Below are 25977 nucleotides of genomic sequence, written 5' to 3'. Positions count from 1 at the left end.
CACGTAACGTCGGTTGCCGTCGGCTATGGGCCGTTAAAAGGCCAAAACTCAGGTCCGACTACAAATGGCCCAACTCATTTATGGTCCGTTAACAGGCTGAAAGGCAGACGGGGCCGGGAATTGGCCCAACACTTAAATGGGTCGCTAAAAGGCCAAAACTCAGGTCCGACTACAAATGGCCCAACAGATATATGGGCCGTCACCAAGCTGAAAGACACACCGGGCCGGATATTGGCCCAACACTTAAATGGGTCGGTAAAAGGCCGAAACTCAGGTCCGACTACAAATGGCCCAACCTTTTATGGGCCGTCAACAGGCTGAAAGACACACCGGGCCGGAAATTAGCCCAATATTTAAATGGGTCGCTAAAAGGCCGAAAGATGTACATTGTGAAAATTGGCCCATCCACTGAATGGGCCGTTAACAGGCCGAAATCTCATCGGGCCGATATTGAGCCCAAATATATAGCGGGCTGTTAACGGGCTCGAACTGACGATGGGCTGCAATGGTGTCAAATATGTAACGGGCCGTTGACGGGCCTAATTGGCACATCTCGTATGGGCCGTGGGCTTAAATGGACATGACACAAGTAGGCCTTATATGGGCCGGCCTTCTATTTTTTAATGGGCCGGCCTTTTTCACCGGAATGGGCCACTGTTGGGCCATGCCATGTGTCGACCTATCATAGGCGCCTCCTGTCCAATGAGTGGAAGACATCTGTCCCAACGGTGAGGCAACACGTGTTTCCTCCGGCCAATGATGATTTTACACGTGGAAAATCCCCATTGGTACGGGCTGTTAACGGGTTATCGGATCCAAAACCGGACCCGATAGCTTAACGACGTTCTGTTACGGTGGATGCCACGTGTCGGTCACCCTTGACGAAAGCACTTCTGTGACGCGCGATTTATCGTCATGGAAGTGGACACTTCCACGATGATAATTTTGGTAATGTCATGGAACACTTCTACGACAGCACAGGTATGACTATCTTGATTCTGTCGTAAATTTGTCATGGATGTACATGCATGACAGAAAACGTGACCTACTGTGACAAACACGTATCATGACGGAAGTGTATTTTTTTTGTAGTTAGCGGGTCGAGGGTCGGGAAATAGGGTACGTAGAGGGTCGAGGGTTTGGCAATGTGCACAAGTTGATCCAAACCCTAGAAGCTCTGCCGAGGCCACCCAAATTTACCAAGTTAAAAGAGCGTTGTCGTCGAGGCCACCCCGAACCCTTGAAGCGTTGCCGAGGCCGCCCCAAACCCTAGAGAAGCGTCGAGGCCACTAATACGATTCCTTGTTGTGATTAGCTAGCTATGTCTACGTTTGCCACTAATATATCGATTTGTCATGTTTGTATAATAATTTCCATGTTGTAATATTTGTAGAAACTATGGAGCACGGCCAAGACGAGGAAGCAGAAGAGGTGTTGGGGGACATAATCGCAGCCGGAGGTGATGTCATGTCGTATCTCAACGAAACCGATGGTCTGGAAGGGTAGGGTGAAGCAGGCTACGGTTATCAAACAATGGAGGAGGAAGGACATGATTATGATGGCTCCGGTGACCGAATGCCGGTGCAAGAAGGAGACCGTGATGACGGCTCCGGTGACCGAACATAGTCCGGCCAGGTATATATATTAATTAAGACTGTGCTGACTAGCTAATTGATGCATTCATTGTTTTGGTATGTACACATATTAATTCTCGTCTTTCTTCTTTTTTCTAGCCCTCCGGATCGAGCACAACTTCGGTAAAGAAACGAGGCCCGAAGAAAAAGTTGCGCTCGGATGGAAGGTTCACGATCACAGCAATCGCGCGCGACGGCCAACCGATTAAACCCATCCGGACCAAGCAAGCATTTTCTGCTCAGTGCGGGGGGACAAGATCCCGACCAGCATCCACCAATGGTATAAGCCTAAGAAGGAAGACCCTAAGGTGTCTTATGTCAACGATATGCAGAAAGATGATCTTTGGACCGCGCTGATGGCAAATTTCACCCTACCGCCAGAGGAGGATCCGGAGAAGCCAGTTAAAGAGGCACTGATCAAGTCTCATGCTCTTAAGAAGATGGCAGATCTATTCGAGAGGTGGAAGACTGAGCTGAAAACAACGTTTGTCGACAAAGAAAAGACACCAGAATTCACCGGCCGGTATGAGAAGACCAGAGAATACTGGGACGCATTTGTGGCCCACAAGACATTGGAGAAGAGTAAGAAGATGTCAGCGAAAAACAAGATAAATGCTGCGAAGAAGGAGCATCACCATCGCACGGGGTCAGGTGGCTACCTCAAAGCCCGACCGTTGTGGGCCAAGGCTGAGAATGACCTGCTTGATAAAGTGGTCGAACCAGAGACATTGAACTGGCCAGACCGTTGCCGGACTTGGTTCTTCGGGGTTGGCGGAACCTTGGACCCTGTATCAGGGAAGTGCGTTTGGACGAACGAGCAACTGCGAATACCCGTCACGAAGCTTTAGGACTATATCGCCGCAGCCCAGCAAGGGACGTTCGTTCCAGACAGAGAGAACGACGAGCTCACAGTGGCCCTCGGGAATCCTGAGCACCCTGGACGGACACGAGGCACGCCAGGCTCCATTCCGTGGAGGGCTGGGTTTCCGGACGCAGGCGGTTACAATTGCCAGGAGAGGAGGAGGAAAGTTGAGCATACCCAACTGCAGAAGCTGCACGCAAGGGTACAAGCTCTAGAGGAACGAGAAGCAGTTCACAGCAAGCGACCTACCGAAGCTACCCCGCCATCTCAGCGGAGAAGCAGCGTGGCTTCCACCGAGCTGCTTCAGCTAGAGCCTGTCTTCATGGATCCTGCTAGCTACCCCGTGGATGCTATCACGGAGTCTCAACATTGCCACCTTATGACGCAATGACAGAACTTCAAAGTCAAGGCTGCTGTCGGCTCTGTTCGACCTCCTAAACCCGGCGCAACTTTTCACTGTCGTCCAATTCCAGAATGATATGCTAGGGTGATGGTGGACGAAATAACGGAGGGATTTGAGGACCTCGAGCTTGACCACCCTACCGGTTAAGGGGAGACTCACCTAGGTTCTGCTCTGAAGACTCCATGCCTATGGCGGAAGGAGCTCATTAACCTTCCGAACTGGACGCCTCCACCTCCTCCTTCTCCGGCGAGTCAGGGCACCCCGCCTCCTCCTCCGCCTCCTTCTCTGGCGCGTGGAGGCACTCCGCCTCCTTCTCCGCCTGCGCTGGCATGCCCGAGCAGCCAGCTTCCTCCTTCTTCGCCTCTTCAGCAAGGGCGGAAGAGACCCGTCGCCGCTCCAGCTGCTCCGGCGCGTCGTAGTCCTTCTCCTCCGCCTCGTAAGCAAGGAAAGAAGACAGCCGCAGCCGCTCCATCTGCTCCGGCGTCTAGCAGTACAGCCAGAGGCGGGAGTCAATACAGATTCGATCCATCTCTCAAGCCTTTAGAGAAGTTACCATACGAGAGGACCGCGGAGGAAAACGCGAAGATCGTGGAAGCCGAAGTGAGGGACTTCTTTGAAGAAACATCCACCTCCGGAGGAGAAGATAGATCCGGTGAAAGCAAAGCGCACTATCGATGCCCTGAAGAAACCACCACCGTCTCCGCCGAAAAACAACTATGAGTGCATTACTGAAAAGGCATATATCGAAGCGGAGCGGTCGGGAAGTACTATCAGTGATTGAAGGTTAGCGAAACGACGAGCTGGGAAAAAAAGTGCCCGGCTCGGTGAACAAGCGAACCAATCGTGCCCCCCGCTCAAGGTGTCTAGCGATATCGTCGCTAATCATCCGGAGATTTTGCACAATACCAATCTTGTAGATTACCTGCCCGACGATGTACATTATGATTTCTTGGAGGTGGACAAACACAAATACCATTACGGGAAGCCTCTCGTCAAAGATGAAAGATCTCTAACAACGATGATGCGAAGATTCCATGATTGGTACATGAAAACCTGCAGAGAGTCTGGGGGACGGATACTTTGACGCTGAGAGTTAAAGAGGAGCACAACCTCGTTGGAATTGATCTGTTGTCTATTCCATTTGAGGAGTTCTTCCAGTTTTTCAATCAAAAGGCCCTCGATAAATTAACGGTCACTTGCTACTGTCTGTAAGTACTACTTCTGTCATTAAGTCTCTATATATAGCTCAGCTCTTTCATTGTATGTATTTATAATTATCCTCACTATATTATGTAGATTGAAGATCGTCGAATGTAGAAAAGCAGAAATCTATGATATTGGGTTCATTAACACAAATCTCATAGATGAATTTACGGTTAAATTTCAAGCCAAAGAAAGTGAGGCCAACTTGCTCAAATCGTTGCTAATAAATCAAAACAGATAAAATACTTTTTGCTTACAACTTCGAGTGAGTGTTACTGTCTTGTGCATAATCGGTTTCCCTTATTACTCGAGGTTATAGTAATGTAATTGATGAGTTATGCATGCATGCGCAGCTTCCACTATATTCTCCTGGAGATTAAGCTTGAGCAGGGACTAGTAACCGTCTTAGACTCGAGACGAAAAGATCCCGAGACCTATGCGGACATGACTAAAATGCTCAAGAAGTAAGTTCAATCGATCATTATCGCACCATATCGGCAACTTTTTGTTCATTTCCTGATATCAAGTAATTGTTTTGTTTGTCTCGCAGGGTTTGGAAAGTATCCACACAAGCTCCGGGACTGCCGGGGGAGCTGCGATTTACATACCCGAAAGTAAGTACTACTAGCTAGCTAGTTCCGCGCATCTCCCGTTGATTCTAGCTACTTTCATCAATGCCATTTATAATGCTTCATTATCAGTTTGATTGACCTCTATTTCTCGTAAAGTGCCTGTGGCAGGAACAAGGGAATGATTACTGTGGATACTACGTGTGCGAGTTCATCTACAACGCGACTTGCAAAAATAAGCGGGGCTACTCTAAAAGACAATATGATGTGCGTAAGCAATAATATTCATAATTTCATTTTATTACACTATCATTTTTGTTGAGTTTCATTCATATATATGTATTAACCCCCTTCTTCAAATTAGACGTGGCAGATGCAGAATGAACTCCTACCACAAGATCGCATGAAAGCAATTCAAGAGGAATTGGTGGGATTCTTTCGTGACCACGTCATCAATAAAGCCGGAGAATACCATGTGGAAGCAGAGTTCATATATAATTAGGGGATTATATTGTAAGAGATCTTAATATTGTATATATGTAGCCATCTGTCCCGGTTGGTGTAAGAACTGGGACTAAAGGTATAGGGTTTTAGTACCGACCCTTTAGTCCCGGTTCCTGAACCGGGACAAATGGGCCTTACGAACCGGGACAAATGGCCCTTTTTCAACTAGTGTATCTGTTTCTATTTCTAGTTGATGGTCTCTCGGCACTAATTGATAAAGGTATTGTGGAAGAACATATCTCTCCTCTGAGAATTACAAGAAGTACCCCTGGTATATACCACTTGTTGTTTGCAGATGATACTTTGCTATTCTTTAAAGCCACACTTCAGCAAGCTAATCATGTTAACCATATTTTGGACGTATATGGAAAAGTCACGGGACAACTTATAAATCAAGCAAAGTGCTCTTTGCTGTTTGGTGAGGCATGCCAGCAAGGCATGGTTACTTCTGTAAAAAATGTGTTGCATGTTACTTCATTTGGCTTTGAGGAGAAATATTTGGGACTACCCACCCCTGATGGAAGGATGACAAAAGGGAAAGTTTAGAACCTCTAGGTCAAGCTCACTAAGAGACTATTTGCTTTTGATGGCCATCCTACTCAAGCTCGAAAAGAAGACCTCATTAGGTCAATTGCATAATCCATCCCTACTTACTTAATGATTGTTTTTAAGCTCCATTTAGCGGTCTGTGATGATGTGAACCGGATGGTACGTAACTACTATTGGGGTGCTGAGAAAGGTAAATGCAAAACACACTGGTACGCTTGGGATAAAATGACAAGGCCGAAGTCCCTAGGCGGTCTTGGGTTTAGGGACTTTCGACTCTTCAATCAAGCGCTACTAGCCAGGCAAGCATGGAGATTGATTGCGTTCCCAAATAGCCTTGGTGCTAGACTCTTGAAGGAAAAATATTACCCTAATGGCAGACTAGATGACACCATGTTTACTAGTAATCCATCCCCAACATGGCAGACTATCAGTTATGGGTTGGATCTGCGGAAGAAGGGGCTGGTTTGGAGGATCGCAAATGGCCAAAATGTTAGAATATGGAGGGACAGATGGGTGGTGCGTGAGCTCTCTGGCGGCTTGATCTCGAGGAAGGGGCGTTGTTGGTTCAAGTGGGTGTTTGAGCTCATGGATTATAATGGAACATGGGACCAAACCAAACTACAACAATTCTTTGTACCCATTGACATATGTGAGATCTTGAAAATACGACCATCTCCACGACTTGGTGTAGACTTTCTTGCTTTGGCACCAGAGAAGTCGGGCATATTTACTGTGCGCAGTGCTTATCAACTTGCGTCGGATGAAGTGAGCAATAGTTCCATTGCAACTTCCAGTGAACATGCTGATGGAGCGCTGGTGGGATGGAAGCACATCTGGTCCACTCCAGCTCCACCAAAGGTTCTGAATTTTGCATGGAAGTTGGGAATAGATTCATTAGCTACTTGCAAGAACAAACAGAAACGAAACCTGGAGATAAGTGCTATGTGTCCTATTTGTAGCTGTGAAGAGGATGATTCTTTCCACACCTTTTGCTCATGCATTAATGCAAGGCGGCTATGGAGAGCAATGTCTATTGAATTGGACCTTCCGGATGTTACAAAAATACTGCCAAGAGGAAGAGATGGTTTGTTCAGATAGTTTCAGATTTGAATGAACATGTAAGGCTAAGACTGATGATGCTACTTTGGCGTATTTGGTATGTTTGAAATGAGCTAGTTCATCATAAACCTGCGCCACCAGTGAAAGTCTCTTGCCGCTTCCTAGCCAGCTACGTAGGGTCGCTACACTCCATTGCTATAAACCCATAGGCTGACCACTCAAAGGACAAGTACCCAGCTATGGTGTGTTTTCCTTTGACTGCTCCTACATGCAATATAAAGCGCCTTGATCCCAGCCCTTGGGCTCCTTCTGCGGCTCGAAGGGTAAAGCTGAACACCGACAGATCTGTGCTAAATGGAGTAGCAGGTACAATCACGACCGAACTGTTGTGTGGCTTGGATCGGGTCCTGATGAAATCCTTGACATTGCCGGTCGTGATTGTAACCCTTGATAGTTTTTGAGTAATACAAGTATTATCCCGCAAAAAAAAAAAACTTTAAGGTAGATATTTTGGCTTCGTTTGGAAAAAAGGAGGCGAGTGATGGGGTCTTTCACACGTCACCCTGTTTGGCTCTGGCTGGCCAGTAGGATCCTTAAGTTTCTTTTTTTTTCTATTACAAGTACAAGTATAACCTTCGCCGGATGGACGCGTACACGTTGCCTTTTAGTACCCTGTATTAGTATGTTTATTATACTTCCTATTGCACAAGGCTTCTATTATACGGCTGGGTGTCTGCTATAGCACTCCTGCTGCAGCCATCGGTCAGCAACTACCACTGGTAGAAAATAGGTCTTTAGTCCCGGTTCGCAAAGGCCATTAATCCCGGCTGTGCAACCGGGACTAAATATGCGCGACTAAAGGCCCCCCTTTAGTCGTGCCTCTTACGAACCGCGACTAAAGGCCTGTCCACGTGGGCGCCAGGAGTCCGTCGGGGCGGAGGACCTTTAGTCCCGGTTCTCGTGGCTAACCGGGACTAAAGGCCTCCTCCGCAGGTTTAGGGTTTTAGCCCCCCTAAACCTGATTTCTTTTTAATTTGTAGTGTTTTATTTCTTTTATATTTTATTTTGTGTTTTATTTTAATTTTGATGAAGTTTCAGTACACATATTCTACGCTACTATATACATGCATATGAAATTTCAAACAAGAAGAATTCAAGAGGAATATATAATATATATTCAATCTCGGGTGACCATATACAACTTCGAACAAGTTTCCATACACAATTAGGATGGATGACCATATACAACTTCGAACAAGTTTCAATCTCGGGTATGCATATAAATTTCTTCGTCCTCGGTATAGTGTTCTCCTTTAGGATTGATGACTTCCCTCATGAAAAATCCTGCTAATTCATCTTGAATTGGTCGGAAGCGAGCTTCTGGACTAAGCCTCCTCCGCAAGTTATCCGTCGCCTTCCGCACGCTATCCGATGCCTTCCGCTCAGAGGTGTGTCTCCGGATGTTCTCACAAACATAGTATCCACATAGATTGGTCCCCGGTGGCTGCTTATCCACATTAACTAACCTTCTAAAATCTAGCTCATGTTTGAATTCACCGACAATTTCTTCTGAGAACCGTCTCCAAACCCTACAGGGCAAAGAAAATTAAATGAACAAGGGAGTTATTAGTTACTTGATATTAGGAATGAATGAAAGAGACCGATCGATATAGAGCTCAAATGATTGAAAATAATTAATTTTGCAGCATTTTTCTCATGTCGGCCCAACGCTTTGAATCCGAATCCATGGAGTCCATGATTAGAACTTTGGAGGTGTGAAGTTCAATATTTAGCAGAATCCAGTGGAACCTGCGGACACGTTACATGCACAGTCATGCATAACTCATCGATTAGACATACCATGCATGGAGTAAACAAAAGAGAACATGCACAGTCATGCATAACTCATCGATTAGACATACCATGCATGGAGTAAACAAAAGAGAATGGGCACAAGAGAGAAACACTCACCCAAAATGGTAAGGAAATAGAATATGACTTTTGAGTTGATGCTTTCTAAGAAACTTGTACAAGTCTTTCTCCACGTCTTCGGGGTGATTTTGTAACACATGTCCATTAACGATATGTGGGTCAATGAACCCAACATCATGGATGTTTCTTATTTTGCATTCCCAAATCTTCAATCTGCATAATAGCGTACGCAACAATATAGTTAGGACAATATATATATATATATATATATATATATATATATATATATATATATATATATATATATATATATATATATATAGTGCAGGCAATGAAGAACGAGATGAGGTAGAAATAAATCACTTACAGAACGTAGCAACTCAGGATAGATTTGTCGAGCTCGCGCAGATTGAACAGCTGGAACAATTCACTCATATGAACTTGTACAGAGTACCGTTTGGTGTGATGCTCCTCTGTAACATCCGCATAAACATATTCTTTGCCGGCCCATGTTATGAAATGCTTGTACCAACGTAGCAGATTTCGCATTTGTGGTGGTAGACTCTTTTCCCGCGCAGGCTCGACGAGAGGCCCATTCCGCACATATTGTAATGCTATCTCACATACTGGCGCATCCTCAAGGCCTAACGAGGCACGAAGAGTCAAACCCATCTCGGACGCTTGTTTCATGGCACTCGCTACAGTCAATCCAAGTGCTGCCGCAGCTGCTATGATCTCGGGGTCCTCTTCCGGACCGGCTTTCACTATGAGCGGGGGGATCGATTGTTTATTCTGCATCCCGAGCTGGTCAACTTGTTTCCCGCTTTTTTTACTTTCTTCTTTCTCCTCCTTCAATATTTTTGCTTGCCTACGAAGGTCATGTCCATAGTCGTCAGGCATATTCAGCTCGGCTTGGGACGGTGTCGTCAAAAAATCCTTAGCCCACTTCTTTTGCTTCTCAGTGAATACTTGCTTGGGCTCAGGCTTGCCGGTTTCACTGACAAAATCAATGGTATATGTTTCTCCTGTTTTCATCGCCTTGGATTTGCCACGCTTTGTCGTACTCGATCCGGCCGAGGCTAAAAAAAGAAAGAGAGTCGCGCGCGTTAATACATATGTATTCACATTTCAGTAAGTTTGTATCACGAGAGGCTCAATGTATATATATACCTCGCCGGAGGTGGTTGCTACTTGCAATTCGAGATCGTCGTTTGTTGACGGTTGACCTCCGTCGACAATGTCCGTTCCTTCACCTTCTTGATCATCGACAATGTCTGTTCCACCGTCAAGGTTCAGAAAATAAGAGACTACATCCTCTTCTTGCTCATCTTCTGAGCCCGGCACATAAGGAATCTCGTTGTTTATGATGCCCATTAAATAACGTTCAGCCTCCGGATCCCTAAGCGGATCGGCTCTATCGTCCGCCATATGTCACTCCTGCATGTAGTAAAAATTAATTAAGTATAAAGGAATTAAAAAATAAGATTAAGGGGACATAGAGGAGGAGCAGCGACGGTTGAATGATTAAGAGCTATTAATTTTTGCTTTCATTTCAGCCATTTTTGGAAAACAACAAAAACAGAAATACTTTAGATGTCAAACTGCATGTATAAGGTTGAAAACATGTGCCAAATGTTTCACTGAAGATTTTGAGGTATTAAACATAATTTTTGGATAATTAATTAATTAGTTATGCCATTTTCTTTTTCCTTTTCTTTTATGACCAGAACAGAAAATTGATGTTTTTTTGGTCAAATTTATACAATTATTCCCAAATAAAATACCATTGTGTATATTTTGTTAAGACAAAATTTTAGAGCTCAAGTTTGCTCTCTCTCTCTGCTCTCTCTCTCTCGCTCGCTGACGGGTGACCACCAGCACGGGCACGCACGGCGGCGCCGTTTCCGCACGCGCGCGAGGCTGGCAAGGCGCGCATCCAGTACGCGGCGACGAGGAGGACGGCAGGCGGCGGAGGACGGCAGGCGGCGGCGGGCGAGAAGGCGGGCGAGAAGACTACGGCGGCGGTCCCCTCTTCTTCTAGGCACGCGAGGAGGACGGCAGGCGGCGGCGGGCACCTACCGGAGACGAGGGCGGCGCGGAGAAGACGAGGGCGGCGGCGCGGAGAAGACGAGGGCGGCGCCGCGGAGAAGACGAGGTCCTGGATGCGTTTGGTGGTTAGCGCGGAGAAGACGAGGGCCGCGGAGAATATATAGGGCAAGCCTTTTGTCCCGGTTGGGGACACCAAGACTAAAGGGGTACCTTTAGTCGCGGTTGGTGTTACGACCCGCGACTAAAGGTTCTTTCGCGCCGTTTTCGTTCCCGCGCGGAAAGAGCCTTTAGTCGCGGTTCGTGTCACGAACCGCGACTAAAGGTCCTTTTTCAAATACTTTTCATTTTAAAATCTTAAAAATACAAATAATATATCAAAAAATTCAGAAAAATAAAACTAATTCATTTTAAAATCTTAAAATAGAAATAATATATCAAAAAATTCAAAAAAATAAAACTAATTCATTTGAAAATCTTAAAAATACAAATAATATATCAAAATATTCAGAAAAATAAAACTAATTCATTTGAAAATCTTAAAAATACAAATAATATATCAAAAAATTCAAAAAATAAAACTAATTCATTTGAAAATCTTAAAAATACAAATAATATATCAAAAAAATCAGAAAAATAAAACTAATTCATTTTAAAATCTTAAAAATACAAATAATATATTAAAAAATCCAGAAAAATAAAACTAATTCATTTTAAAAATTCAGACCGATTGTTTTGTTCTACATCCTCGATCCCTTGAAGGTTTGACAAAAGGTTTGATACATCATTCAGTTCATCGACCAAATACAAATCATCCGGATTCGCCATCATACGTCCTGCCGTGCATTTGGTATGCATATATGCACTCAGTAGCCACGGCAGGGCTGTATGATGGCGATACCGATTGTTTCGTTCTACATCCTCGATCCCTTGAAGGTTTGACAAAAGGTTTGATACATCATTCAGTTCATCGACGAAATACAAATCATCCGGATTCGCCATCGTACGTTTTAATTCACATGATCCATTCAACAAAGTTTGGTACAATAAATTATTACACATCAATTCTTCCCTTGTGTCCCTGCTTGCTTACGATTGTGTCGTATCCATGGAGCATCCTCATCATTTAACTTAATGCTTGGGTCAGTGTTCACTTTGAAGGGCGGAATTTCACCAAACATATTATAATCTTCTGACATGTCTGTCTTGTCCTCCACTCCCACGATGTTTCTTTTCCCTGAAAGAACAATGTGGCGCTTTGGATCATCGCATGATGTACTGATCGTTTTCTTATCTTTCCGTTTCCTCGGTTTGCTACTCATGTCCTTCAAATAAAAAACCTGAGCGACATCTTTGGCAAGGACGAATGGTTCGTCAAGGTAACCAAGATTGTTGAAATCCACCATTGTCATTCCGTATTGCTCGTCCACCTTTACCCCACCTCCTGTTAGCTTGAACCATTTGCACCGGAACAAAGGGACCTTAAAGGAGGGTCCATAGTCAAGTTCCCATATCTCCTCTATGTAACCATAATATGTGACCTTTTGCCCATTCTCGGTTGCTGCATCAAAGCGAACACCACTGTTTTGGTTGGTGCTCTTTTTATCTTGGGCGATGGTGTAAAATGTATTCCCATTTATCTCGTACCCTTGGAAAGTCATTATAGTCGAAGATGGTGTCTTGGCCAACATGTACAGCTGATCTCCAACATCATTGTCATTCATTAAATGTTTTCGCAACCAACTGCCGAAAGTCTCCATGTGGGCCTTTCTAATCCAGGATTCAGGCTTCCCCGGGTTGTCCGAGCGTAAAATATTCTTGTGTTGCTCGAAGTACGAAGCCACCAAGCTGGAATTTTGCAGAACTGTGTGGTGTGCTTCAGTCATAGAATGACCGTCCATACATATCGTTGATTTCCTTCCGATCGTGCCTTTTCCACTTAGTCTCCGCTCGTGCCGCGATTGAGGAATACCAATCGGCTTAAGGTCAGGAACATAGTCAATACAGAACTCAATTACCTCCTCATTTCCATAGCCCTTGACGATGCTTCCTTCTAGCCTAGCACGGTTACGAACATATTTCTTTAATACTCCCATGAACCTCTCAAAGGGGAACATATTTTGTAGAAATACAGGACCGAGAATGGAAATCTCTTCGACTAGGTGGAGCAGGAGGTGCGTCATAATATCGAAGAAGGATGGTGGGAACACCAACTCGAAACTGACAAGGCATTGGACCGCATCGTTCTGTAACCGTGGTAGATCTTCTGGATTGATTACCTTCTGAGAGATTACATTGAGGAATGCACATAGCTTCACAATGGCTACTCGAACATTTTCCGGTAGGAGCCCCCTCAAAGCAATCGGAAGCAATTGCGTCATAATCACATGGCAGTCGTGAGACTTCAGGTTTTGGAACTTTTTGTCCGCCATGTTTATTATTCCCTTTATATTCAACGAGAAGCCAGACGGGACCTTCATACTGCTCAGGCATTCAAAAAAAATGACCTTCTCTTCTTTGGTAAGAGCGTAGCTGGCACGACCTTGAAACCATTCCGGATGCCGGTCATCTGGGTCTTTCAAAAGTTGCTGGTCCTGCCGTGCTTCCTTTGTATCATTTGTCTTCCCATACACGCCCAAGAAGCTTAGCAGGTTCACGCAAATATTCTTCGTAACATGCATCACGTCGATTGCAGAGCGGACATCTAGGACTTTCCAATATTGTAGCTCCCAAAATATAGATTTCTTCTTCCACATGGGTGCGTGCCCGTCAACTCCCCGCGGAACTGATTGTCCGCCAGGACCCTTTCCAAAGATGACTTTCAAATCCTTGACCATATCAAATATCTCAGCACCAGTACGTTCCACAGGCTTCGGCCGGTGATCTGCCTTGCCGTTGAAATGCTTGCCTTTCTTTCTTACATTATGATTTCGGGGAAGAAATCGACGATGACCCAGGTACACGTTCTTCTTAGAATTACCCAAACGTACACTTTCAGTCTCATGTAAGCAATGCGTGCATGCATTGTATCCCTTATTTTTCTGTCCCGAAAGGTTACTGAGAGCAGGCCAATCGTTGATGGTTACAAAAAGCAACGCTCGTAGGTCAAATTCCTCTTCTTTATGCTCATCCCAGATACGTACACCAGGTCTGCCCCACAACTGTAAAAGTTCATCAACTAATGGCCTTAGGTACACATCGATGTCGTTGCCGGGTTGCTTTGGACCTTGGATGAGCACTGGCATCATAATGAACTTCCGCTTCATGCACAACCAAGGAGGAAGGTTGTAGATGCATAGAGTCACGGGCCAGGTGCTATGGCTGGAGCTCTGCTCGCCAAAAGGATTCATGCCATCAGTACTTAGACCAAATCTTATGTTCCTTGCGTCAGCTGCAAAATCTTTGAACTCTCTGTCGATCTTTCTCCATTGCGTTCCATCAGCGGGGTGTCTCAACTCCCCGTCGGACTTACGGTCCTCTTTGTGCCATCGCAACAACTTGGCATGCTCTTTGTTCCTGAACAGACGTTTCAACCGTGGTATTATAGGAGCATATCACATCACCTTGGCGGGAACCCTCTTCCTGGGTTTCTCGCCCTCAACATCGTCACCACGGTCATCGCCTCTGATCTTATAACGCAATGCAGTGCATACAGGGCATTCATTCAAATTCTCGTATTCACCGCGGTAGAGGATGCAGTCGTTAATGCATGCATGTATCTTCAGAACCTCTAAACCTAGAGGGCAGACAACCTTCTTTGCTTCGTACGTACTGGCGGGCAACTCGTTATTCTTCGGAAACATATTCTTCAACATTTTTAGCAAATTTTCAAATGATGAGTCAGCTACACCTTCCCGTGCCTTCCATTTTAGCAAATCCAGTGTGCAGCCCAGCTTTTTCAGACTATTACCGCATCCTGGGTACAGCGACTTTTTGTGATCCTCTAACATGCGATCCAAATTCTCCCTCTCCTTGTCAGTTTCGCAGCGTCTCCGTGCATCAGCAATGGTCCGACCAAGATCATCAGCGGGCTCATCATGTGCCTCTTCTTCACCTTCACCTAACCCTTCCCCACCTTCAGCATCATCCTCCATGAAAGTATCACCGAAATGATCATGATAGTTGTCATCGATATCATCCCCTTCTTCATCTTCTTCCATTCTAACCCCTCTTTCTCCATGCTTGGTCCAACAATTATAGCTTCGCATGAAACCGTGCCGAAGCAGGTGCATGTGAACGTCTCTTGAGGAGTAACCCTTCTGATTCTTACAGACAGCACATGGACAGATAATAAAACCTCGCTGCTTGTTCGCATTTGCCACTACGAGGAAATCTTTCAAACCCGTAGTGAACTCGCCGGAGAGTCGGGGACCGTACATCCATTGCCGATTCATCTGCATTATTATTATATAAAGTATATAACTAACCATCATGCATTTGTTAAACTAACTAGCTAGAAATAATACAAATTAAACAATGAACTACACACATGCATATTTTATCAATGACACATGAAAGGTTCAAGTTGCTAACCGCGATCGCGGAGGAAAAATAAATGAGAAAGCTCAAGTGTGGCTCGGACACTTCATATCATGTTTGTTTCATGCTCTCGGGCATTTCATCGAACATCTTGTGTGCATAGGAGGAACCAAAAGCAAACCCACCACCCCCCTTCTGAATAGAAGTGGCACCAATTATGGCTGAGTGAAGTGAGCTGAGTCCTATATAGGGATGGGCCTTTAGTCCCGGTTGGCCTGGCCAACCGCGACTAAAGGCCTTCGGGCCAGCCTGAGGACCTTTAGTCCCGGTTGGCCAGGCCAACCGGGACTAAAGCCCCTCCCGTCTGCCAGCTGTCGACCGAGCGCGCTGGGCCCAGATAGTTGGTCGCGGGTCTCCTCCCGAACCGCGACTAAAGACCCCTTTGGTCGCGGTTCGATTATTTTAGGGCCTAATGGGGGCGTATGGAAGCCTCTTTTTCTACTAGTGTACCTCTGATTTCCTCCACATTCCCTATGACATGTTGCTACTTGCATCACAAATTTGCATTCTCTTAGGTGGTGTCTGCTGGAGGACGTCCAAGTATTCATCTTCGCTGGTCTTCCAATCGCTGCATATACAAGTATTTTGGGCACCTACTGGTACATAATCTTCCCAAATTCCCCTCGCTTACTAATTCTGAATTTTTGATTGCTTCGTTTAAACCTAAATTTAATTTGCTTGATTGAATCTGTAACCTTTTTTCATAAACCTCCATGCTTATTGAATCCCTCTTATCAAACTTATGCTTTCTGTGTGTAATGCACTAATGCTTCACAAAACTCCATGCTTATTGCATTCCTCTAATTAAACTACCAGGATGATGCCGACAGATCTACCAGGTATCACAACACTCACATGCCTATAATGCACATGATTTCATTATAACTAGATGAACTACATACCTTCTCTCTTTTTATTGATCAATTGGCTTAGCCCATAAGAGAATTATCTTATCTAAGTGTATACAGGAACAAGACTGTAGTCTTCCCAAAAGACACAAGCAACAGTATGTATTACTTCTCACATTCTACATAAAAAATATATCACAAGTATGAATTCTTTCCTTCAAATATTTACAATTCCAGATATTCTCCATACGCAGCAATGCAGACAATAATAATCCTGCAACGAACTCTGAACATCCGGAGTAAACCAATTAACCAAACATGCAGAAGAAATAGGTAATCTGTATTAACAATATGTACTTCAATTTTTAATTCCAACCTTATTTGTGGTACTTGCAAATTAACAAAGTTACGTTTCACAATACATGCAGGACAACATCCTTTGTGCTACTGATGAAAAATAATCTTCGCCTTCCATTGTAACAAAGAAATGTTATCATATGAAATACCTTTTGTTTCGTGCAACAACACATCTACATATGATGTTGAGTGTGACCACATGTACCTGCATGGATATATTATAAACAAATGCTACGACTTCAGTTTCCCTGCAACATGTCCTAATTTGTCCCGCTCAACTATGTATGTCGTGCTATCACTTTGCCAATGTTTAAAAAAGTCAAATATTACATGCATGTGCCATACTAATACCTACATTGACTGCTTAATTCTCTGGTATGTTAAATCACAATATAAATACAATTTTTGACTTTCTATACATTCAATGCTAAATTAGTCGTGTCTTAAAAAAATGTCTTTCGATTACACTTTCTATGACCGCAAGACATCTATATAACACCACCCATACCATTGTGTCCCTACAAGTTCATCTTTGCTACCATTAAGGCCGCGTTCGGATTCCCTCCGCTCCGCAGCTCCGCGCCGGAGCGGAGCGGCAATCCAGTTGATTAACGCCAGTATTTGCGGAGTTGATTAAAGCCCGCTCGGCACGCTCCGCTCCGCGGATGACTGCCGAACGCGGCCTAAATATTGATTGTTGGTAAGTACATGGAGAACCAACAGGAAGGCAACATGTATGACTATTAGAGCATCTCCAGCCGCGCCCCCAACACGCACTTCCCACGCGATTTTTTCACGCCGGCGCACAAAAATCGGCCCAGCCGCGCCCCCAGAAGCCCAATTTTCGCCGGCTCAGGCCGAATTTGGCGCCGGCGGACCCAAGCCGAACCCGGCGCGCTGGGGGGGGGGGGGGGGCGGGGGGTGCTCGGGGGCGCCGAGCGAAACAGTTTTGGCGCGAAAGAGCCGCGGGCGAAACATTTAAGGTTGTTTTCCGCCTCTCACTTTTGGCGTTTACCACAGTTAAAAGCACGCATACCTATTTTCCTACAGGATGTGATCTGATGCACCATAAAATATTCTGCCGCTTCACCAACACATCCAACAGGAGAAACACTCAAGGGATACATAGAGGCTATTACATACACGAAGAATGCTATTAAACTTCCCACAGACAACTCGGACTTGAAGACGACACCACAAAGGGTCATTCATTCAGGGGTGACAAATTCATCTTTGAGTAGATGAAGAAAGTAATCCCACATGGTCAAATTGTTCTCAAAGGAAGGAGGCACTAGCTACGAGGAAACTTAAGCACATATTATGATATATATCCTTTCAAACTTCAAGTACAATAAATAATGTACTTTCATTTTCATTTCTTCATGTTTCACATAATTAAATTCCATCCAAACTATTGCAACTAATATTCCCGCGGCAACGCGCGGGGGAATTGTCTAGTTACTCATGTTGTGCACAGCAAAAATAATGCTAGTCACTTTTTGGCCAATTTTGGACGATCATAATGCCGAACTGTTGTGTGGCTTGGATCGGGTCCTGATGAACTCCTCGACATTGCCGGTCGTGATTGTAACCCTTGATAGTTTTTGAGTAATACAAGTATTATCCCGCAAAAAAGAAAAAGCTTTAAGGTAGATATTTTGGCTTCGTTTGAAAAAAAGGAGGCGAGTGATGGGGTCTTTCACACGTCACCCTGTCTGGCTCTGGCTGGCCAGTAGGATCCTTAAGTTTTTTTTCTATTACTAGTATAACCTTCGCCGGATGGACGCGTACACGTTGCCTTTTAGTACCCTGTATTAGTATGTTGTTTATTATACTTCGTATTGCACAAGGAAAGTAACAGCAGCTCGTGCACCCAGTCGGAGTCGGTTTCCGGTACCGACAAGCAAAGTAGCAATACGTCCATGATTCTCTCGTCATATAAATAGTCACGACCAGCACGGGTCAAACCACCCAAGAAAATACTTGTCGCCTCCCAATCTTTCCTCGATCGCGTACGTATCTCGATCGACCAACCGACCTACCATGGAGACGGGCATCGGATCCGTGGACGGGCCCAAGGGGGCGCCGAGCGGCGCGGTGGCGTGCCCAGCGACGTTCCCGGCGTCGTCGCCCACCTTCGTCGGCTCCCCGGAGGCCACGCTGGGGCGCCACCTTGCGCGGCGCCTGGTGCAGGTCGGCGTGGGCGACGTGTTCGCCGTGCCGGGCGACTTCAACCTGACCCTCCTCGACTACCTCGTCGCCGAGCCCGGGCTGCGCCTCGTCGGCTGCTGCAACGAGCTCAACGCCGGCTACGCCGCCGACGGGTACGCGCGCGCTAAGGGCGTCGGCGCGTGCGCCGTCACGTTCACCGTGGGCGGGCTCAGCGTGCTCAACGCCATCGCCGGCGCGTACAGCGAGAACCTCCCCCTGATCTGCATCGTCGGCGGGCCCAACTCCAACGACTACGGCACCAACCGGGTTCTTCATCACACCATCGGCCTCCCCGATTTCTCTCAGGAGCTGCGGTGCTTCACGCCGGTGACGTGCTACCAGGCCGTCGTCAACAACCTCGACGACGCCCACGAGCAGATCGACAAGGCCATCTCCACGGCTCTCAAGGAGAGCAAGCCGGTGTACATCAGCGTCAGCTGCAACCTCCCCAGCGTCCCCCACCCCACCTTCAGCCGCGACCCCGCCCCCTACTTCCTCGCACCAAGGTCTGCATGCATGCTCCCTACGTTTTACTTTCTTTGTTTTTCTTCTTTTTTTGGCACGTGTCATGATCGATCACGAGATGCAAGAAGATATAATGTCGGATCAATAAGGACGTGCAATGCAATGCATGCAGGATGAGCAACCAGATGGGACTTGAGGCGGCGGTGGAGGCGACGGTGGCCTTCCTGGACAAGGCGGTGAAGCCGGTGATGGTGGCGGGGCCCAAGCTGCGGGTGGCCAAGGCAGGCACGGCGTTCGCGGAGCTGGCCGACGCGAGCGGCTACGCGGTGGCGACCATGCCGTCGGCCAAGGGGCTGGTGGCGGAGACGCTGCCACGCTTCATCGGCACCTACTGGGGCGCGGTGAGCACGGCCTTCTGCGCCGAGATCGTGGAGTCGGCGGACGCCTACCTCTTCGCCGGCCCCATCTTCAACGACTACAGCTCGGTGGGCTACTCGTTCCTGCTCAAGAAGGAGAAGGCGGTGATCGTGCAGCCCGACCGCGTCACCGTCGGCAACGGCCCGGCCTTCGGCTGCATCATGATGAAGGACTTCCTGACCGAGCTGGGCAAGCGCCTCAAGAAGAACACCACCGCCTACGAGAACTACAAGCGGATCTGGGTGCCCGAGGGGCAGCCGCCCGAGAGCGAGCCCGGCGAGCCGCTGCGCGTCAACGTCCTCTTCAAGCACGTCCAGAAGATGCTCACCGGCGACAGCGCCGTCATCGCCGAGACGGGCGACTCGTGGTTCAACTGCCAGAAGCTCAAGCTCCCCGACGGCTGCGGGTACGAGTTCCAGATGCAGTATGGCTCCATCGGGTGGTCCGTCGGGGCGCTGCTCGGGTACGCGCAGGGCGCCACGGACAAGCGCGTCATCGCCTGCATCGGTGACGGCAGCTTCCAGGTGACGGCACAGGACGTGTCCACCATGCTCCGATGCGGCCAGAACAGCATCATCTTCCTCATCAACAACGGCGGCTACACCATCGAGGTCGAGATCCACGACGGGCCATACAACGTCATCAAGAACTGGAACTACACCGGCCTCGTCGACGCCATCCACAACGGCGAGGGCAACTGCTGGACAGCCAAGGTCACGTGCGAGGAGGAGCTGACGGCGGCCATCGAGACGGCGACCGGGGACAAGAAGGACTGCCTTTGCTTCATCGAGGTGGTGGCGCACAAGGACGACACCAGCAAGGAGCTCCTCGAGTGGGGATCCAGGGTCTCCACCGCCAACTCCAGGCCACCCAACCCGCAGTAGACGACACTAGTAGATCTAGATTTTCATGATTTGAGCGGGGCTTTTTCGTTTCGATTTAGAGTCCAACGTACGTTTGATTTTACTACTAGCATGCTTGTATGCATGCAAACTTCGTATACTATTTCTAGCAGGGTCGAATTAATAATAGTGTGATGATTAATAATAAAGTTGGATGATTCTTCTTAATTATTTGTGTGTTCTTTCTACCGCTGACAGTTTAGCCTCCAGCTCGTTCCAAGCCCTTTCTCAATGATATTTTCTTCATTTTCAATTCAATCATGAAGAACTACATTGGGCATACCACGCAACCAACCGCGGCGTGAGAATACCACCGCGCCACCGCCATGAAGGCACACCTTCACGCCGCTGCGTCCCGTGCCAGCCTTGACCGCGCAAGGGGGCGAGAGGTCCCCACACCTGTCGGCACCGGCTGGGCTTTGCTCCGTCGCGCCTTCTGGGCGTGGCAAGGGAGGAGGACGGAGAGCGGCCGACGGCTAAGGGTTCCTCGTAGTCGCTTGCGAGATCGAGCGACACTGGAGGGAGGATACCAGATCTATCTCTATCACTCGGCCCAAAATCCCCATGGTTTCGATAATTACCATGCTACATCATAAAGGAGTGTCGTATTGCACATGGGGTTTGTTCGCTCTGGATGGTGTATGGGAGGAAACACGATGCCAAATGCACCAGAGAGCGTCCTCTCACGAACACACTTTAAGATTGTTCGTTCAATAACCCTTCATGTATTCGGGTGATGAATCCTTGATACTGGGTTAGAGAAACTATTATTCTTTTCATTCATTGGGTTAGAGGAATTATTTGTCCTGATTAGCAAAAAAAAAAAGAGAGAGGAACTATTTGTCCTAACTCCTGCCCCGTAAGTTTCCTTTTCCAAAGCAGCAGTGTACAAATTCCTTAAGAAAGGTAAGAAACTAATACGAAACTGAGATATTAAAACACCCGGTTGTCAATATCACCCCTGAGGCGATTCAGATTCTTGTTAAGCAAGTCACCTCCGTAAAGAATTCATAATTTTAAAAAACACAAATCAAGTCAAGAGCTGGCCTCAATTCTACCACGTGCTAGCTTACTTATCAGTAAGATGTGATGAGAAATGGTTATCTCAAATTTAGCCACGAACCTTGCCCTTGATCATACAACAAGCTACATCAGTTTTATTGGTAAACAATATTGTGGTTATGCAATAAAAATTCTTGATTTATTCCATGTAATTTACTGCCTTTAGTTAATTATTCAAGTGTTTGGCAAAATAAAGTCTTTTCTTTGCGGAAGGGCAAAATAAATTAAACATTATTGTGGTTATGGAATAAAAATAACATCTATGTCTCCTTTTACATGGTATACAGAGCAAACTCTTCCCATCGCATCTATGTCTTCCAGTTCGTCCGCCATGGTTCTTCCTTCCCTTGCTTCCCTCTGCCACACCGTCATGGAGAAGCTAACTAGGGATAATTTCCTGGTTTGGAAGGCTCAGCTTCTTCCGCATATAAGGGCAGCCGGCATGACCGGCTACCTCGACGGCAGTGTTAAGGAACCAGCCAAGGTTCTGTCCACGGAGAAGGACGTCGCCGGCAAGAAGGTCATCGAGGAGGTGCTCAACCTAGAGCATGCGATCTGAGTCACCCAAGACCAGCTGGTCTTGGCGTTCCTCCTTGCAACTCTGTCTCGCGAAGTAATTATGCAGGTAAATAATTACGCCCGCTCGTACCCCCTGCCTTCCTTCCACGACAACGCGACTTGCATCGGCTCCACCGACGACTGGATCGCCCTTCGCCAAGATGACCACGCTGATGGATGCAGCTACCTCCTGTACAACCCTTTCTCGAACGGAAGTATTCTGCTCGCACTCGACGGCATCATCGACAAGGCTACCACAGTCTTTGCCGTGGTTCAAGAAAAATAGAGACATGGTGCCAAACAATTAGTTTGCCATGGTTCATAAATGAATTTACCATGGTACAAACAATGAAAATGCCATAGAAAAATAGAGATAGTACATTCACTGCGGACTGGTCCCCCCCCCCCCCCCCCCCCCCCCCCCCGCCCCCCGCGTCTGCGTACGCGGACGGATGTAGGACATTTTTTGCGAGTTGCCGTTGGAGATGCCCTTAGCCCAGGTCAAGAAGAAGACACTGGGTATTCGTAAAAAAAAGACACTGGGCATGAGTTAAAAAGCTTGGAGGTCAAGGTCATTGGATAGGTATGACAATGATGCACTTGCTCAATTTATTTTGGCTTCATATAAAATATTTAGCCAAGGAGAAAGTGTGGAGAATGATGTTGAAGAAAAGTAATCTACAAGGATGGAATGAGGCGCGTGGTAAGGCAACCAACAAGTTATTATAGCTAGCATGCATGGAGCGAGTCCGAGTCTGAGGAGGAGGAGGCATCAACAGGAGCATCAGACGAGGAGGCAATGTTCCATGTATGAAACAAAAAAATATGAACAAAGTTTTAATTATATAAGAGAGCCAAAGCCGGGTGCGCCAAGCATCCAATGTCCTAAGTCTAAGTCGCGAATAATACACGCGAGCACACACGTTATATCTAACATGGCTTTCTCTTTGTTAATACATCTAGGTGGAGCAGGGGTGCATCACTTATAAACTGGTCACCACGCCCTCCCCTTGGTGAGGTAGGACAAAACAAACTCTGATAGTTTAGTATTGCATGGCTCCTCTTCGCCGGCCCCATCTTCAACGACTACAGCTCGGTGGGCTACTCGTTCCTCCTCAAGAAGGAGAAGGCGGTGATCGTGCAGCCCGACCGCGTCACCGTCGGCAACGGCCCGGCCTTCGGCTGCATCATGATGAAGGACTTCCTGACCGAGCTGGGCAAGCGCCTCAAGAAGAACACCACCGCCTACGAGAACTACAAGCGGATCTGGGTGCCCGAGGGGCAGCCGCCCGAGAGCGAACCCGGTGAACCGCTGCGCGTCAACGTGCTCTTCAAGCACATCCAGAAGATGCTCACCGGCGACAGCGCCGTCATCGCCGAGACGGGCGACTCGTGGTTCAACTGCCAGAAGCTCAAGCTCCCCGACGGCTGCGGGTACGAGTTCCAGATGCAGTACGGCTCCATCGGTTGGTCGGTCGGGGCACTGCTCGGGTACGCGCAAGGCGCCACGGACAAGCGCGTCATCGCCTGCATCGGCGACGGCAGCTTCCAGGTGACGGCGCAGGACGTGTCCACCATGCTCCGCTGCGCCCAGAACAGCATCATCTTCCTCATCAACAACGGCGGCTACACCATCGAGGTCGAGATCCACGACGGGCCGTACAACGTCATCAAGAACTGGAACTACACCGGCCTCGTCGACGCCATCCACAACGGCGAGGGCAACTGCTGGACCACCAAGGTGACATGCGAGGAGGAGCTGACGGCGGCCATCGAGACGGCGACGGGGGACAAGAAGGACTGCCTGTGCTTCATCGAGGTGGTGGCGCACAAGGACGACACCAGCAAGGAGCTCCTCGAGTGGGGGTCTAGGGTCTCCGCCGCCAACTCCAGGCCACCCAACCCGCAGTAGACACTAGTAGATGTCCATTTTCATGATTTCAGCACGGCATTTTCTTTTCGATTTAGAGTCTAACGTACGTTTGATTACTAGCATGCGTGCATGCATGCAAACTTCGCATACTATTTCTAGCAGGTTGAATTAATAATAGTGATTGATTAATAAAGTTGGACGATTCTTCTTCTTAATTTGTGTGCTCTTTCTACTGCAGACAGCTCTTCGCAGTCCTTTATCTCACTCAGATTTTCTTATTTCTCAATTGAACCAAATATAAGACCTTTTTTTTAGTTCAACGTCTTATACTTTGGTACAAGGGTACATAAAATATAAGACTTTCTTTTAGTTCATCGTCTTATAGTTTTGTACGGTTCAATCACGTTGTCGACAAGGAAACAGAGAAAAATAGATTAGAACAGAACTTACAATTAAACTTGCAAGAAGCGTTGGCTTGCATCAGTCTTTAAATCTGCACACAAAAAACCAAGCAAGTTTCAATCCAAACTAGAGGCTAACTCCTGCTTTGCCGTGCCGTCCTTTTTTTTTGCGGGTGAGCTGCCATTTTTTTTGCGGGTGATTCCGAAGCACGTGCCAAACCTGCAGATAGTGCTCCCGTTCATAGACATCCGTGTCATGACTTCACCCTCGTCTTGGTCTATAGTACGACCGATGGGAAGAGATGACTTGGGAGAAGCAACATGGTTGTGTGAGCCAGGGAGACTGCAAGCCCAAGGAGAGGAGGGAGGGTAGTGCATGTGGGGTCAAGCTTGGAGAGAAGGGCGGCAGGGCCGTGCGCTTCCCTAAGCGAGATTCTGGATGCGTTCGAGAAGGCTAGGAGAGAGATGGGCGCAAGGACGTGTGGGACCGTGCGCTGGTTGTGCGGCAACAATTTGTTGGGGGTGGAGCGCCGCGAGGTGTGACGGGAGTGGGCGTCGGGGAGCTGGAGTCATTTCCAAAGATCCTATGATGCAACTGCCTCAAGAATGATCCTTGGATCATTGCGATGGCTTTTGTACCGACGCTTCCACGCTACAGGACAATTCTTTCATGTCCTGTGCATACAGTCAAGTGATCCAAGCATCCCTGACCATTCTCTTGCTTCACTCTCAGTCATCCACAGGGCCGGCTCAAGGATTTCGAAGGCCCCGGGGCGAACTTCACCAATGGGCCCAACAGAGAATTTTTTTTTGATCGATACACGAACAAATAAATATATTATAAAGTCATAAAGAGCAGTAAATTTTCGTTAGAATCAAATATCTGATATTTTTTCTTGGCTTCACAAGTATCATAGAAGCTACAATGCACATAAGAATATAGAAATAGCATGCTAGCAAACCTCCAGTAATCATGAGAAGCGAGACTTCCGTGCATTTTTTGACGCAAAATCATCAATGATAATGTCAAGATCAATACTGTCCAATGTATTCTTCTCGATGCAGCATATGGCCAAACCATTCAGTCTTTCTTGGGACATTGTTGACCTCAAATAATTTGTTAGTAATTTCAGTTTTGAGAAACTTCTTTCAGCTGATGCAACGGTGACAGGTACATTCAAGAGGATACGATAAGCAAGATCTGGTTGTTCGCCATTGATGATATATAATTGCCCAGAATTTGTAGCAGTATCTTTCCTCAACATGAATTTATTCATATATAGCCCCCTTCTGAGATTGAATCAACTTCTGTACTCGTTTCTTGTTATTTCTTTTCTGGTGATCAGATAGATGCTTTTTAGGCAACATGCTTACACTACCAATGGATGCAGCTGCAAGTGATGAGCGATGCAAAGAAAGAATCAGACACCGGATTGAGATTTTAGACTAAGAAGTAAGAACATATAGCACGAGAAAATAGAGTCGCCCACCACGGTTTCATAGAACTAGAGTTTTGATCTGAGACTACCTCTCTATCTTGATCTTTCCGACAATTTCTTGTGGAGATGGACACAACGTGATCA

At 46.9% G+C, this 25977-nt stretch overlaps 2 protein-coding genes across 2 annotated transcripts; both read left to right on the top strand.

Annotated features, from left to right (window-relative positions):
• The first annotated feature begins 18548 nt into the window (after positions 1 to 18548).
• Positions 18549 to 20801, top strand: LOC109785842 (pyruvate decarboxylase 2-like). The gene is made up of 2 exons (XM_020344434.2): positions 18549 to 19222; positions 19354 to 20801. The coding sequence occupies exons 1-2, from the start codon at positions 18549 to 18551 to the stop codon at positions 20480 to 20482; spliced, it is 1803 nt and encodes a 600-aa protein (XP_020200023.1). The 3' UTR covers positions 20483 to 20801.
• A 1092-nt stretch (positions 20802 to 21893) lies between these two features.
• LOC109785840 (pyruvate decarboxylase 2-like) lies at positions 21894 to 24032 on the top strand. The gene is made up of 3 exons (XM_073509520.1): positions 21894 to 22094; positions 22188 to 22391; positions 23163 to 24032. The coding sequence occupies exons 1-3, from the start codon at positions 21894 to 21896 to the stop codon at positions 24030 to 24032; spliced, it is 1275 nt and encodes a 424-aa protein (XP_073365621.1).
• The last annotated feature ends 1945 nt before the right edge of the window (positions 24033 to 25977 follow it).

This window comes from Aegilops tauschii, chromosome 2, assembly GCF_002575655.3.
Source record: "Aegilops tauschii subsp. strangulata cultivar AL8/78 chromosome 2, Aet v6.0, whole genome shotgun sequence".
Classification (NCBI taxonomy): domain Eukaryota; kingdom Viridiplantae; phylum Streptophyta; class Magnoliopsida; order Poales; family Poaceae; genus Aegilops; species Aegilops tauschii.
Note: the sequence above shows the minus strand (reverse complement) of the source record. Positions and strands in the feature narration are given on the sequence as shown.